The 16830-nt window shown below is 46.3% G+C and overlaps 1 protein-coding gene across 4 annotated transcripts in view; it reads left to right on the forward strand.

Annotated features, from left to right (window-relative positions):
* The window catches only part of NTRK3 (neurotrophic receptor tyrosine kinase 3), a 395937-nt gene extending 379441 nt beyond the window's left edge, over positions 1 to 16496 (forward strand). For all 4 annotated transcript variants that reach the window (XM_060617703.3, XM_060617697.3, XM_060617698.3 and 1 more), the window contains one exon: positions 97 to 16496. In XM_060617703.3, the coding sequence (XP_060473686.1) occupies positions 97 to 282 (186 nt within the window). In that variant the 3' untranslated portion in view covers positions 283 to 16496. The remainder of the gene's footprint in view (positions 1 to 96) is intronic.
* Positions 16497 to 16830: the final 334 nt, after the last annotated feature.

The following is a 16830-nucleotide window of genomic DNA, read 5'->3' on the forward strand; positions in this document are numbered from 1 at the left end:
TCCGTGAAGTCGTCGCCTGCTGCTTTTGCTGGGTGTGAGCCGCGGGGCCCCGGCGGGGCTTTGGATGTAACGTCCTGCCGCTTTCCACTTTTTCAGGTCATCGAGTGTATCACCCAGGGTCGTGTGCTGGAGCGGCCCCGAGTGTGCCCCAAAGAGGTGTACGACGTCATGCTGGGGTGCTGGCAGAGGGAACCCCAGCAGCGGCTGAACATCAAGGAGATCTACAAAGTCCTTCACGCTTTGGGGAAAGCCGCCCCCATCTACCTGGACATCCTCGGCTAGCGGTGGCTGGCGGTCACGGATGCGTACTCTGTTGCCTCCTGTCTCCCGGCCTCACATCCTCCCTTGTCACCTCACACTCCTTTCTTCCATCCTGACTGAAGCGAACATCTTCATATAAACTCAAGTGCCTGCTACACATACAACACTGAAAAAAAAAAAAAAAAAAAGGAAAGAAAAAACCCTGTAAGGCAGTTTGGCGAATATATATATATATATACATATATATATTTATATATCTAACTATCTATCTATCTATATCCACAGACAGAGAGATACCTTCTCTAATACAGAGAGAAGCTGCTGACACAGAAACCATAAGACTGTAACAACAACTCAGAAAATCTTAAATATTATAAACACAAATGGAAACCCCCTTTGACGGAAGCCGGGGTCCCTGCTTCTTCGGCTCCGGCTTTTCGGAGCCGAAGACCTTGACGACACAGAGACGGTCTTCGTGCTGGGACAGGAGGAGCTGGGGTGGAGTGCGAATTGTTCAGGCGATTACCTGCACAGGTGCGTTTCCCCTCCCCGGCCCCCCCTCCCCAAGCTCTGCACAGGTGCATGGACAGACCCCATCAACTGCACTCAGGATGCAGCGGGAAAGAACACCGGACGGGGGGCCTCTGGAAAGCCTCATGTCTCCCCTGACTGTCGCCTCCACGCCTTCCCCTTTCCTCTGCTTCAAGACAGTTCTCCCATTTGTCCATTCTGGAAAGTAGAGTCCTGACGCTTTTGGAAGTCAGTGAGGGCGTGTACCAGTCAACACGTAACAACCGACAAGACACAAAACCATCATGACAATGGACTTCATCCATCTTGGGTGTAAACCATGCTCACGTTCCTTCCTAAATTTGAAAGGGACGTGCCATTTATTCTCTGAACCTCAAGAACTGGACGTTCTGGACTTAGCCACAGAAGAAGAAGCTGAAATTCGAACCCTCCCCGGCAAGGCACTGCCTCTTGTCTTTCCCTCTCTGGAAAGACTCCTCAGCCCCACCTCCCACATTCGGGCCTTTGGGGGAGTTTGGGGGCGAAGGGAACGTCCCCCGTGTTGCCCGCAAATGTGGACGCAGCAGGGTTCCGGTAGCAGGAGACTTCGTTCCTTGTAGGTCGTTATAAAGTGTGCCCCTCTGTGTCCTCTGTTTCTCATCCTGCCTGCCCAGGTCCCCAGCCCCCCACTTCCCGGGCCTCTCGCAAGTCCCAGGTGAACCTCACTGCCAGGGAAGGGAGCCAGGTGTAGCGAGAGCGTGGGGCAGCGCTTGTATCGGGGAGCGAGGCGGTACCGTGGGCAGCAGCCAGCAGGGGAGAATCTATCTGGCACCTGCACCGGCCCCTTGGCATTCTCCTCACGTTTCCAGGCCCTGGAAGGATTGATGCATCTGCCTTTGAGCTGCTGTGAAAATGCAGGGGCTGAAAAATCGCTTTTGTGGGCTGGGGGCGGGGGGAGGGGCCGAGGCTTCTCTGGGAGGTGTCCGCCGCGGGCCACGGCCACAGGCGCGGCATCTTAATGAGGACTGAGCCCTGACCAGGGAGAGAGAATGAGGCGTGTGGCTGGGGTCCTGGCCGCTGCTGTCAAGGGCTGTCACGGGGGCAGATCTCCGGGCCTCCCCGAGGCACGACAAGGAAATGCTTCCGGAGGGCAACCGCCTGGCCCCTCCCAGCTCGCCGGCCCCTCCACCTCACCCCAAGCACAGAGCTACCTAGTGGACTGGCCTTTGCCCAGTGGGAGCCTCGGGGAGTGGGGGGCTCGGGCCCGCACCCTGCCCTGCCAGCCGGAGGGGCTGTCGGCGGCCCCGGGCGGCCTGGTCAGCTGCAGTGCGGGCATCCCTGTGGGGTTTGGGACAAATCCTGTATGTGTGGTTTTGCTTCTTTTTTTAGACCCACAAATGTTTTTATTCCAATAGAAAAGAGCTGTGCTCAGACTGTAGGCCTCGGTTGGGAGTCGGGGATCAGTGGGGCTGCTCAGCTGGGCTGGGAGGGGAGCCGGAGTTTGGTTTAGGGTTTTCACTGTGCTGGGTTCCCAACCCAAAGGACTTTGGAGGAGAGCTGGGTGGACCGACCACGTCAGAGGAACCCTTTGCTCTCCTGTGGCAGGTATCCTCCTGTCTTTCCGCCCAGAGGCCGTGGCTCTATTCTGGGGCCTCTAATGCTGGCTGAACTGTGCCGTCTGGTGTTGAGCAGGGTAACTAAGAGAGAGGTGAGCATGGAGGGGGGGCCTTGAAGGGGAAGGGCCTTCTGGTTAGATGTGAGGCCCCAAGGCTCCCGTTGCTGCCAAAGCAGACCTTGTGTGGCCTTCCATCTCACAGGCTGTGTTTCTAGAACCTCATGGTCACTGATAGGCCGGGAAGAGGGGGTGTGGGAAGGAGTTGGAAGCTGCTGGGCACCTGGGAATGAGGAACCTTCTAGGGTTTCACCTCAGGGTGCAGAGTCATCACGGCCTAATGGAAGAAGACAGTTCCTTCGGGAGCCAGGAGCCCTGGAAGAGACGGAAGTTGTCTGATTGTACAGGCCCTCGTGCTGGCCATGGGGATGTGTCTGCATCATGTCCCCTGGAAGCCGCTGCCTCTCGTGAGGGCAGAGCAAGGGGCAGCAGAGAGGGAGGCCCGGCTTTCTTACCCCCTTGTCGTGCTCTCTTTGTACAGTCTACATGTTGACTTATATAAAGGCAAGGGAAAAAAAAGCTTTTTGGAGGGTGAGGGAGGCAAAGACTAGGACTGTGGTCACTGAAGGGGCACCCAGGGCCCTGGGAGCAAGCAGGGGACAGACATTATCCCTCCTGTGGTGGGAAGCTCGGCTGAGACTTGCTCTACTGGGTCTCAGTCTCCTGTCTGCGAAACAAGAGGTGCCTGTTCGTCTCCGGCCCTTCAGGGTCTGAAGTGTTTAGATTCTCACAGTGCTGAGTCACTGTGCCATTGTTCTCGGTAGCTCCCCGGAATGCTAGGGTGGCCCTCCAGGGTGGCCCTCCTCGGGCCTTGTGTGGGCAGGGGCAGCTGCCACCGGGGGCTCGAGGGCCTGGGCCCACATGGGTCCTGTAGACACTCCTCTCCTTCTCGGTGCCTCCGTCACAATGGCAGATGTCCGAGATGACTTTAGATCCAGAGGGCGTGTTTGGTCTTTTTCCCCATCCCCAGCCTCTTTGCACACCTAGAAAGCTCTGGCGAAGACCTATCCATCTATTTATTTTCAAAGAGCTCAGTGTGACTAAATGAGTCTTACAGTGACATCCCATCAGCCAGGGTAGCCACCCCAGTCCGTCCCACTGTCACCCCTCCACACCAAAATCCACATTTTAAAAAAGCATGCTAGAGGGACCGTGAAGATGTGGTTGGATGCAGACACCATCGTGAGCCTTGGGGGAAGCTCCAGGTCCCTGAGGCTGACCTCCCTGCCATGTCTTCCTCATCTGGTCCCCTCCTGGACTGAGTGACAGGGACCTGCTGTTGGGTGCCCACCTTGGAGTAAGGAGGCATGGCCAAGGGTCCTCCCTGTTCTTGACTTTGTACGTGAACCAGATGCCGCCCTCTTATTATATCCCTGACCTCAGTGGATCTCGAGACTCACTGAGCGTTCTCTTGCTAACAGACGAGAGACTTGTGTTCCTCCACTCAGCAGATCATGCCCAGATCCTCCCTGGAGAGAGGCTTCCCTCTGGAGGCCAAGGAGCCTTGGTCCTTCTGGGTTCAGGTTGAACCTTCCCTTCTTCTCTAGTGATGCTTATCTTGTGGAATATACTAGTGCAAATATTTTTGGTGCTAAATACTACAGAAACCAACACCCATAGGAGAGCTGACAGCCAATTTCTGGGGGTGCGTGAGACACCCCCTCAAAAGCGGAAGGATTCCGTTGTGCTGGGACACTATAGGATGCATGGGAGCTTGGGTGGGAGCATGCAGGGATGTGGAAAGACCGTCGAATTCCCAGCTCTGCTCTTGGTTACCCAGGTGACCACGGCCAGGTCATAATCTCTCAGAGTATCAGATTTCTCATCTGAGACATTTGAGAGACCAGGATAGATATCCTTGGGATTCTTCTCAATTAAAAAAAAAAATTCTGTTCTGCTCCCACCTATTTTGTTTTCTCTGCTTTTTTACTTGCTTATCAGAAATAAGAGACAAGATGAAAGGCAGGTATGGAAGGGGAGGAGGAAAAGTTACCCAAGGCAAGAAATTGTTTCTGGAAGGCACATAGGGAAGACTGTAGTGATTGGTAGGGTGGAGGGATATTGGGGGGTGGGGGGACAGGCACACGGGCTCACCGGCTGCCGCCTGGCCCCATGGCTGATTTCCGCAGGCTTTCCTTCCTCAGCTAGCTGGCTACTCCATTCCACACTGACGCACCTTGAGCCGGCAGAAACCATTCCAAGATAGGGAGACACGCCTGCGTACCTCTCATGCAGGCCACTGGCAATTTGAACTCAGAAACCAACAGATGTTTCCCTTCAAATGCTATTTCCAGGAGGTAGGATGTTGGAAAGAGGGCAGTATTTTAGGATGCAGACTCTTCACCCAAGTCCTTTTCCTTTCAGGAATGATGAATGGTTGTCCTTGCTCCTCTTTTCCCAAACTAAACAGCAGCCGGATTGTCTTGTTCGAGGTGTGGTTACTGCAACAGGCAGTCTTGGGCTTTGAGAGCTTCGCTGTGCTTTGCTGAGAGTCTGAAGCCAAGAAACGCCTCTAGGTGTTGATTGAATGAGCCATGTCCTGACAGGCTAGAGGACCACTCTCAGATGCCCCCGGGATGGCTATTGTCAGCTCTGGTGGAGCCAGCCTGCTAGAGTACCCAATGGCATTTGCCTTAGAGCAAGAAATGGCACCCTTAACTCAGGGCTTGGTGCTGTAGCCACTTTGGGGTTGGTCCTTGGTGTGCCAAACTTTTCTTTGATACCAAATAAAATGTTCAGGCTAGCACATAATAGGTTTTAAAGGGAAATTCCAAGTCTTTGTATCATTGTTAAGATCTCAATATAGACTCCAGAAAATGCTTTGGGATTGCTTAACATCATTGGTAGCATCATCTGAGGGGAAGTATAGGCCCATGTACATTGTATGTTTATGTCTCTATATTCAATTAGACTGACTTCAGTGAAGTTCTGCTTGGACTCAGCAAACAGATTCCTTGATGCTTGGTTTCTTTCAGTCTCACATTCCTTGGAGATGAGCTATCCAGAGATGGACTGGCCTACAAGAGACAGAAAGATGCTATTGGGAAATCTGTCATTTTGTAAAATTTGATCATTTGGTGCTCCCTGGATTAATGCTGGTGACGGCATTCTGGGCATCTGAAAATCCCTCCTTCTGGCAGTCTGATAGATTACCTTGCAGGAGTGCTTTCTACTACTTTCCATTTGGGAGTCAGCATTGAATTTACCAGGACTGTAGATGCAACCACTCCCTAGAAGGGTTGGGACAGAGAGAATGTGAGATGCCGATCATGCTCACTCTTTTGGAAAAGTGACTGGTGGATGTGGTGAACATTTGTGTCACTACTTTGGGCATTAGGACTTTTGCTGTAAGCATAAACTGTTTCACCCTAAGGAACTGAATCATGGCTTCTGATAGAGTCTCTGTTTCCCTGGTGCAATCTCCCCAAGCATAGTTTTCCTTGACTTCCTAAAAAAATTCTATGCGTTGCAACTGGCCCAAGTGTCAGTGTGCCAATATAGATGCTTTCCTATTTCACAAGGAGATCTGTGGAGATTGAGGTCCCCCTCAAAATACTTGGAATTCTTGATCAAAGTAATAAAATTCAGATTCCCCTTCCTCTTTCGCTAAGTTCCAAATTTAAAACTAGGCCTTGTCTTGCAGTAGGGATGGTGTCTTAAACCAGTGTGCTGAGTTATTTCCCCTCATACTGAGGCAGGACAGTAAGCTCTGTTAATTTTTCCTCTAATCACCAAAGTAAACATTGCTTTGTGTGCAGTGCTATGGCCCAAACTTGTAGTTTGCAAGAGACACTTCTAGCCAACAAAGCTAGACGTTTCTAGATGTATCAAGAGAACACAGATGAGGAAAGTCCTGAGCATCTGAGGCTCAGGGCATCTGGGAAGTACCTTGGAGCTCAGGTGTCTTGCTTTCCAGTTTGACATATTATGAGAAGAATTGGTTTGTTCTCACTTTAGACAATGACCAGTGTAGACGTCCTTCATCAAAGTCCAAAGGAAGACTGAGAACCCTGATATCCACTATATTCTCAAACATTGTTTTGGATGCAGTTTCTCCGAAGCCCAATGAGAAATGTCAGTACTCAAGTCTAGGTCTGATAGTTATTCCTTCATTTAAGAAGAGTGTATGGAAGTCATTAAAAAAGAAGAATTTTGTGATATGTTAACTGGGAGGACATACTCAAATGAATAGCTTCCTTAAATGTTTTGTTTCTTTCTTGGAGAACTCTCCGTGACCCGTCTCCATTTAACAGCTATGTGACGTTCAGCCGATGCTTCTGAGCCCACCTCTGGGGTAAATGAATAAACCTGGTCCAGGTGATTTGATTTCTGCTTTCTGCAGAAGAGAAGTAAATCTCAGTAAAGAAGATTTTCTTTCATTTTTGTGCTTCTTACTTTTTCCTTTTTTTTTTTCTTTTGGCTGTATCCTCTTGCCTCCATGAGACTGACAATCCAACATCTACTCCATGAAAGTCTTAATGTGAGGTGAATTCCAGGACCACAAACAGTTAGGACTTCAAACAGTGAGAAAATTGGCGCTGAATGATTCGGCACACAAAGCAGAAAACCTTCATTTCCTGCAGGCAGGATGGAATTGACTGTTATATTAAAACTTGTGAAGGAGCCCTGCCCCAGAGTAATTTCGATGCTGTCAGACAACGTTGACATCTAGATTAACCTCTGTGCAGTGAAGTTTACTGCAAAGCTCATTGGGATGCAAGTGGTGTATCTCTGCAAATCCCATCTGGAACCCTCGGTGGCCCATCCCTTCCCCACCCACTGCTCAGTCCATCCCTGAACTTTTGGCCCCCAGGAGCAGAGAAGCCATGACTGGGGTCTGAGCCCAGCAGAGGGAGCTTCTTGACCTCTCTCTGACCACAGTGCTGAGCCAAGTTTTCCGCTCCGTGGGAGTGACAGTGGGGGTCACTGTCTTGGTTTTTCCCGAGGGGACTGCACATCAAGGCGTGGAAGCCACTCTGCTGATGACAAAACGGCTTTGCAGCATATCTCGACGCTGCACAAAGTGAAATGGTTTATGAAGAATCAGTGTGCACTGCCTCAGTGAACCCTGCTCTCCCCCCCTACCCCGCTCCCCGGGGTCCCCCAGCAATTCTTGGTGTGGATGTAGCAGGTCAGGGCTACAGCCAGGTGGCCAGATGGGGTGGTGGGTTCTGATGGACAAAGGGCTTGCCCTGGGTCTGTGCAGGGGTTTCCCAGAATCCTTATGGGAGAGAGGCAGCCCCAGCTCCTTCCTCTCCTGGTTGGGACAGAGTGTGTACCTCTCGGAAGGCCCGGTGTGTCAGCTCTTTCCTTATGGGGTGGTGGGCTCCAGCGTGGCCTGGACCCTTTCTGACCCAACTGTGCCGTGCCACGTGAAGGCACAGCGGCCAGCGGAAACCTCAAATCTGAACTCACGGCTTCTTTACAAACCAAGGCTGTTAATTACATCAGAAGTCTGAAGAAAAGGCCTTTAGTTTAGATTCCAACTCCTCCACCTTCAGATTCCCTCCTTCGGGCTGTTCCACACCATGACGGGTGTCTTGGGAAACTGACCTGCGGAGTTTAGAATACTGTGAAGCCCAGACAGCATATTTCTCCGGGGGTTTTACTGATTCTGATTCTCTCTGAAATTGTTTTTCCTACCTTGCCTCTTGCTTTGAATAGGAGTAACAGTCTCCTTGTATGTTCTCAGATATTTCTTTAGGAGAAATGAAAGCTTCCGGCCAAGGACACTGTGTTTATTGACTGGGGAAAATAGATTTCTGGGCCAACTAATGTCACAGTCATACAGAGGCAAACCTGAGGACATTATTTGAAACCAATTATCAGTGTTGCATTTTGTTCTAGATGCTCAAGCTCACGTAGTGCAAACTACATTCATCCCTCATTATTTATAATACTTGTTTAAATGCACACATGTGCACGCCATCCCCCCCGCCCCCCACGAATGCATCTTCACTCGTCTTGGTCCAATATGACCCAACAAGCCAATGTGCCCTGCATGTTCCTCCCACTGATATCTGTGTCTATGTGCATGCAAGTAAGTGTGCTCCAGACATGTGGCTTCTCAAACTTCTCTACAGCTCATCTTTTCTTTTAATATCGTCACACAGCCTGTGACTTTCTCCACTATGGATCATTTTATGAAGTTAAGGTGTTTTCAAAGGAGACTGGATCCCAAGTTTTCAGAACCTTCGTATTTAAAGGTTGGACTAGTTTTCTCAGAGAAATACAAAACCAAACTAAACCTTGATATAGATTTTATGTAATTAATTTGGAGGATGTTAGGGCGGGGAGAAGCACTGAATTTTGGCTTGAATAATATGTGCTAAGTACAGATATACATGTGAACTAGTTCAAGCAGATTCCTGAAGCTATCTTCGAGTTGAAGCCTTTAGATAGGAAACTCAAAACATTCAGATTGAATCAGAACTTGATGAGAAAGGGTCCGATTTTCCCTGGGAAAGTTAGATGTTCCATGGGACATGGAAGGAACACTGGGTTGGAAGTGAGCAACTGCACTGGGTGTTACTTGGTGGGTGGCTGTGCACAAGTCACCTCAGTTATCTGGCCCGAGGTGGAAGTGTCCTTAGTATAAATGGGCAGCTGGCAGCTAGTTGCAGACTAGCCCTCTCTCTGATTCCAGTGAGGGCTAAGCCGATCTACTTCACCCAGCGACGGCTCCAACCAGCTGTCATTAAAGCGCACCTTCTCAAGTCTCACCCAGAACAGGTGTGCACAGCCTCCCATCCTACAGAGTCAGCCCGGTGTTCATCTTGCAGTCAGTTCACATCTCACACCTGCTGTTGAATGCTCTCCAAACTCTGAACTCCTATGGTCCATCCGCTGTCCCTGACTCCAGCCCTTAAAGTCTGGCTTTTATCTCTGAAAGCCAAGGAAAGCCCTCTGGGCCCATCTCCTTCTTCCCTACCCTGAGCATCAGCCGCGCTTGTGATTGAGCCTAGCTAGGTTCCTGGAGAAGAAAACTGTATGTTCTAGCAGCCATCCGTCAGTCTCTTTCCAGCTCCATGGACCAAGTGATTAGCTCCTCATTAGCACCTCATCAGTTGCTTTTGCACCAGAGACTCTGGGACAACAAGCCTATTATAATGCCTCAGTCTGTCTTTTTGAAGTCATCCCTTCCTTCCGGCTCGATTGAGAAAGGAGAGCCTGCTACCAACAGCTTTTCCTTCAAATTTCTCTGGCTTTTTTCCCCCCCTGGCTGTTAAATATACAGATAAATGGTAAACCGTGGCTTTCTCTTTTGTTTTCCAGGCCCCTCCCAGTGTGAGTGTACTATGCCCCTACGGAACAGGAGCACCACAGACCACATGTCAGCACAGTGTTCATTTATTTAGTGGAATGGTTATAATATTGACACAAATGTTTGCAGCATCCAAATCTTGAGGGGGATAAGAGGCTTTTTCTATCAAATGAGATCTTTACTGTGATGGCACAAGAAGGGTTTATACCTTAAGAACAGCAATGAACCTGAGAACATGCTCCCTCTTTAAGGAACAATGAGGTGGAAGAAATCACTGAGAAATCACCAGGACACCAGACCCTCTATTCCGCAAATCACGATGTTTCAATAGATGCTTCAACTCTGTCCTTGACATGGCTCTAAAAACACAATAATGAACTGTGATCAGCTATCCACATTTACTACTAAAATTCATCATGTCTAACCCAACCCCTATTTTTATCAAATATCATTTTTTTTCATAACTCTGGGGATAGTTCAATGTTGCTTTTTTTTTTCTGGGCCCCTTCTAATATTTTCAGTGAGGTTTTCTTTCATTTTTATTTCTTTAGGAAAGACATGGGGTCTATGTTAAATATTGTCTGTGATAAAATGGCAAGTGAGATGGAGGGAGGTGATGGGCTGAGGACACAGAGGACCTCTGAGCTCGACTTCCTGCTGAAAAGCATTATCCCTTCTGTGCCTCAGTTTCTTAAGCTACAGAAAAGAGCCGCTAACAACCCCCCTCCTGTCACGGAGGGTTGTAATGAGCACCCAATGAAGTCATAGCTGTCAAAGTGCTCTGTGAGTGCCACAGGACCCCTTGAAGAGGTAAAGCCCCCTCTCTGGCAGTGAGTGTTGCAAATAGGCTTGCTGATGCCGAGCTGTGAGCAGCTCTGGCATGTGCCTTCTTTCGAGGCACACAAGCAGTTTCTCCTTCAAATTTCTTAAATTCCCCCTGCAGTCCAGTTTCTAGATTGTGGCGTTGGCATTTTCCTCTTTGGCCACTGAGCTTTGAGAGATGGAGAATACCTTTACAAAAATATAAGCAGAAGGAGGATAGTTTATCCATTTGGCTTTGTCATTGAAAAGAGATTACTGGTAGGTTTTGTTTTCAGGCCTGGAACCCTGAACATTTTATAGCAAGATGCCGTCTCCTGCTGCATTGAACTCCAGATCATCCGTTGTTGATTTTATGAGATTCTGTAGATTTAAATGTAATGTTTTTTAACTGAAGACTGTATGAAGCTTCCTTTATAAATTGGGTGGTAAAACTAATCTTGCAGGAAGTACCCGAAGTGATAATGATCCTGAAGCAGCTTTGCATTCATTCTGGGGCCAGCATTTTGTACATGGGGAAATAACTTTAAGATGGAATGAACTGCTTGAGTGAAGACCAAATGCTAAACCACACTTCTGATAGCCTTGAGCACCAACAAGTAGGTGTGAGTGGGATTCCCACTGAGAAATGCCTCTGATTGAAAATGAAACCCCTGACAGTAAATCCTGAGGCCAGATTGCCAAGGTTACAACAGTGAAGTCATTTACAGCCCCTAAAAAAATCCCAGGTGTTTGTAGCATCAGCCACTATTTTAGGTACCTTGCAATGGTGACTACTTGGCAAGGTTAATCTTTAGAGTGTGATTTCCTTTAGATTTCTGAGCCACAACCAGGTGTGATGTAACTGACTAAGAGCTGTGCATGATTAAAAAAAGAAGATTTTGATCACTCCAGAGAGGAATCAGAATAAAGCCGAGTACCTGAAATCCTAAGAAATCCACAAATATTTTGCTCAAGTTCAGACTTCTGTTTTCTCTTTTTACCTTGGGCTCAATTTTTGTTTGTCTTACATAGAAAAGCAACATCTCCATGCTGGAATCCTGTCCCCCCCGCCCCTTGCGCCCCCTGTAGCTGTGCAGCAGCAGAAAGCATTTCAGCTTTCTTTGAAAGGAGAGTCTAAATTGGGTTATGACTAGGATTTTAAATTACGGTGTGAAATTGGAGAAGGCAAGCTAGTTCAGGGCAGTGTTCCATAATTCATTCTGATAATCCCGAGGAGATGACCTCCTTCACAGTACTGTGAAGGCCTGCTTTGAACAAGCCGTTTCACTGTGTAACTTCCTAGTGACAAGACTGATTATTTAAGGATTTCAGAGGTATCATTTGAGAAATAACTCACTGGAAGTGGAAAATTTGATCTAATATGTTAACAGGAACAAGAAGAACTTATTTCAATGCTTTTTTCCCTTTCCTGAGAATTTAGTCTTTTTGAGGGGCTATTGGGATACTTCCTTTTCAAGGCTAGAAAAGATTAATTATAGTTCATGTCTAAAAGCAAAGACTCCCCCAAGCCCAGTAGAGTCAGAAGCAACCAAAAATGGCCCATGGTAATTTTCTGTTACCCCACAGCATCAAGGACCCTTCTTGTTTATGTGTGTGGGCCATGGTGGGTAAGCTCAAGGGCACTGTCCAAATAAAATGAAAAGAAAGCAAGTCAGGACAAGAACATTCTCACTTTGAATGTGAGAGAAAACAACAGTCCTGCTTTCTCTGGCAAAAAACTGTGTACTGTTAAGGGAAGAATTATGTTCCTTCTTAAGTAAGTTTCACTTTCAGAGAGAGAGAGAGAGAGAGAGAGAGAGAGAGAGAGAGAGAGAGTGTGTGTGTGTGTGTGTTGGCTGAAAGGGGGTGGGTGGAGCCAGTAAAGAAATAGTTCTGGGTTTAGACCTTAGACATAGTAAAAGCTCTGCTCAGTTTCTCAGAATGTGACAATAAGATTGGGGTGGAGAGAAATTCAGGGGCCCATATTCCAGTATGTGGTAACATTTTACCTAAATATCTCCTTCAGGAACTTTTAATCATAGCAAGTCAAATCAATCCCATGTCTGTAATTGGTATCAGGAAAAAGAAGTATGTAGGTAATTTCTGCAGCCCCTAATGCTTTTCTAAGAGTTGGAGGTCCTTGCATTACATGAGGGAATATGTAAGTAGGGACTGAATGGGGAGATAGATTGGATGAACTACCCCATCAGTGGTATGGCAATGCATTAATTCTGTCCTGCAGGAAAACCAGGGTCACTTCAGGGCCACTTTCATTAAAATGGCATAAAAAGAGGCATTTGAAACATGTTTTGGGACCTGCTACCTACAGTCAGCCTCTGCTGAATGAGTTTTCACTCTGATGAAGACACAGTTTCTGGCTGGTCAGTGATTCCTGGGTTATCTGTTTTCAGCACCAGGGACAGCAAACACCTCCCTCAATTGAATTAAAACCTATCTTGATTGGCCTTCCAAGCAAGGCAGAGTAGGTTTTTCCTTTACTTCCTATCCATGGGGGCCTCCGCCTGCAAGACTTTATTCTTAAGTTCATGTGTTCACATCTTTTATTTAGCTCTAAGCCTAGTGGCTTAGCTGTTTTTGTCACATTCATCAACAAATGTTGAAGGCTGGACTAATACTGCAAGGTCTCCTGGCTCAGAGGAGTGGAAAGAAAGACACCTAGACATCAACGGATGGCACACTTAGGCAGAGGAACCCCCTGCAGAAAGTCTTCACAAGGCACCATTGATTTGTAAACTCCCAAATGGGAGACTGATTATTGGCAATTGCTTCCTTTTTTTTTTATCTGCATGGTTCCCATAAAGTACATGTCTACATTTTATTCTGTGTGCATTTGTAGGTGATATTTCACAGGAGCTGAACAGAAGCTATGAGCTTTGGGGGAAGAAAAGGGCCCAGTAATGCTGTTAGTAAGCCTTTTGGAGACTCTAGGTAGGCACTGCTTTGAATGCCAGCAGCCACCCTTCAGATCTGAGTCCTGTTCAGCAGCTAACTTTGCCTTAAACAATGCAAATGGCTCCTTGAAGCCTTCATCAGGCCAGACTGAAGGGTTACCCTGAGAAAATGAGCATAGCAGAAGCAAATGTTTTCATTTGGCATTGTGATTGGCCAGTTGTCATTTAGCACAATAGTGTATAAATGTCATCATAGAGGTACCATTGTCTTCTTTTAACAATCAGCTATATCCTCCTCACTTTTGTCAGGATGGCCCCCGGGCTGAGAAAGCAAGACAGTCACTGCACATTTCATCTTAAATACTGTCTTCTATTTCATAGACGTTGAATAAATTCCACTTCAGCTGCCTCTGGACCATCCAAAGCTCTGAACACTCCCTCTCTTCTACTTTCCCACCTTCAGTGTTGCTTATCATAATTCATAACATTTGGTGGTCTACGACCATAAAAGATTCTTTTTAGGATAAATCAGGTGGAAGCAGCAGGCCAGAGCCAGGTCTCAGCGGAGCAAGTTCAATGGAACTGTCATGTTTAACCTTGGGGTAGGTCTGAGGAGAAGCCACACTTCCCCTCCATTCCTTGTCCTCCTGAGGGTGTCCTATTCCAGTGCTCACACTTGCCGTGCAAAAAAGACATGAGTTCCTCTAGATTATTTGTGTGAAAGCTAGGGGAAGGCAGGTTCAAACATTCTCTATTAGAGTCCCTTTAGAATGGGGGGGCTTTGTTTTATATTGACATCAAGGAACAATCTTAGTTTAGAAAGAATGTAAGTGGAAGATCAACAGCTACAGGAGAGCTCAATAAGAGAAGTGTTTTTTTCCCCTTAAAACAGAGAAGAAGAAGTTGCAGATTGCCTGGTGGGAAACAAATGATCTACTGGCCAGGGAGAAAAGTGGTCTGAGACTAGAGATACAGAAGCAGACATCTCTAGAAGTAGAGATGATGCCAATCAAAGTCTTGGGAGGGAACAGACCAGAGAATAAAATTGTATGGAGGTTCTCAGTACTTTTTCTGGAAAATTCCTATAATATTCAAGGGCACTTCTAGCCCTCTGCCTACTTAGAGATGAGCTCAGTGCTACTTCTGGGTTCTTAAGGCAAATGCCCTACAAACACCAAAGTCTTGTATTTTCCACTGTCAGTCAACACTGGCTGTCTTGAGTGGGATTATTTCCCCCTTCCCTATGTGAAAGGGACTTGTTTTCAGGAGAAGTGTCCTTTAAACATCCAGCTAAAACTGGAGGTAATTTTTTGCATGAATGGCTTTTTACAGCTAGGTCTAAAGCAGAACAAAACTTGTATTAAACTAAGTGCTACTTTACATATCTTATTTCAAGGGAAATGAAGGATTTATTGCCGTGTAAATGATGTACACTGATTTGTTTCCTACTGGACATTACATGTCCCTTTATCTTTAGGCTGATGTTGTGCAGCAAACTTTCAATATCTGGAAAATCAGCTGGTACCTACTTCAGTGCACTCGTAGGATGTTATATTCTCAGAGAAGAATTTTGCAAATGAAGTTTAGGTGCTGCTATAACTGATTTTCATCCCCATCCTTAAGCTTTCTGTACTAAATATATGTAAAGTGATTATATCTTGTCTGATCCCATGTGTTTGTATGTGTTTCCCAATGTTTATATAAACATATTGGCCATCTGAAGCATTAGTTGGATCATGGCGACTGATGAACAATGGTGTACATGGCATGTGGACATGTGATACATACACACACTTGTTCCGAGGCCAAGCTAATCTTACAGAGTTTAGGAAACGATACGTGGCATGGCTTGGGAAATGTTCAGCAGCGGATGTAGTACAGCCAAGCCGCCATTCACAGTGGAGACCTTGACAGCAGCAGAGCTGAGGTGTGCTCAACTGGATTTTATGTCATTTATTTTAATCTCAATGGATTGTTCTTCAGTTCTGTTTAATGATTTAGACGTATTCCATCATGATGCTTGTTTCTTCCCCCCAGGCCACTGGACAGTGCTGATCATGTTTGTTTCCCATCATTTCGATCCCAAAGTTGTTAACTTAAAATGGGCAACTGAGGTTTTAGTAAAACTGGGTTTTACTAGTAGTAACCCGTTCCTTGAGGTACTATTTTTTCCATTCTCTTCATTTATGACAACTAAATCCATTGGCTATGCTAAGTTTATTTGCATCCTAGCAAGTCCTGGAGAATCAATTTAGTTAAAATAATGACTGTATTTGCCTTCAGAGAAGAGGCTTGTGGTCTAAATAAAATCCTTGGGTAAAGGTGTCTTTTATGCAAAAAATATGGATTCTAACTTGGTAAGATGGCCCCAGGGTAGGGGGGATGTGTTCTCAGTTGATATAAAGGGATGTGTTGAAAAGGCAAGTGCCCTCCCTTTCTCTGTTCCCCACCCCACCCTACCTTCCTCCCCAACCTCAAAAGAAAACAGAAAATTATTTTTTTAAATTGTATTAATAATTTATGTTTAATACAAAAGGATGATTTAATGGTATCACCAAAGGTCATTTCTCCCATTGTGCATGTCCTTCACTCAGCCCCGTACCCATCACCCCATTCTTCACCCTCATGCTTCCATCCCGAGGCAAACATGTGTCTTCATTGGAATCTATCAGTGTTGAAGTTAAATGTGGGGGCAGAGATTTAACACCATGACATTAATGAAAACCACCCATTCTTCACTTTCAAATAGTTAATTGCTACAAGAAGGCAAACTCTTTTCTTGGTTATTGCTTAAAAACATTTTATACATATATATGTATATATGTGTGTGTATGTATGGACATATGTATGTATATGCACATGTACATGTATATATGTATATATCCATCTCCAATATAAATATATCATATGTGATAGTTGTAAATACTTCTTGGTCACGTCTGTCTTCCTCATGGTATCATATCTTCAATGTTATGTTAACAACTCCATTTATTGATTGATGAAATCGTGTGTAGACCTGTATCCTCCTGACATAGTTTATGTAGGGTCTCTTCTCAAATAAAGTATAAAACATGAATGCCCTTGTTTTATTTGGATTCATTATTTAGTAGAGAAGTGTGTTGGATTTAAAGGTATGTTGAAATTTGGCAAAGTCCTAATGTGTGCAACAAGTGTAGGATCCAGTACCATCTTGACAGCTGAGACCCTGATTTGCTGAGAGTAAAAGTAGCTTGAAAAATGTTTAAGGTAAACCCTAGGTTGAATATTGGATTGAGATGAGTGTTTCAAGAAGAACATACACACATTTTTGATTTGAGGCATGGCTGAGCTGTATGTCATGGTGGTGTCCTATCATTCCATGTATGTTGTTATTCAACTTCCTAGTTACAATAATTTCAATAACAGTTTTA

Source organism: Panthera onca, chromosome B3 (genome assembly GCF_046562875.1).
Source record: "Panthera onca isolate mPanOnc1 chromosome B3, mPanOnc1 haplotype 2, whole genome shotgun sequence".
NCBI classification, from domain to species: domain Eukaryota; kingdom Metazoa; phylum Chordata; class Mammalia; order Carnivora; family Felidae; genus Panthera; species Panthera onca.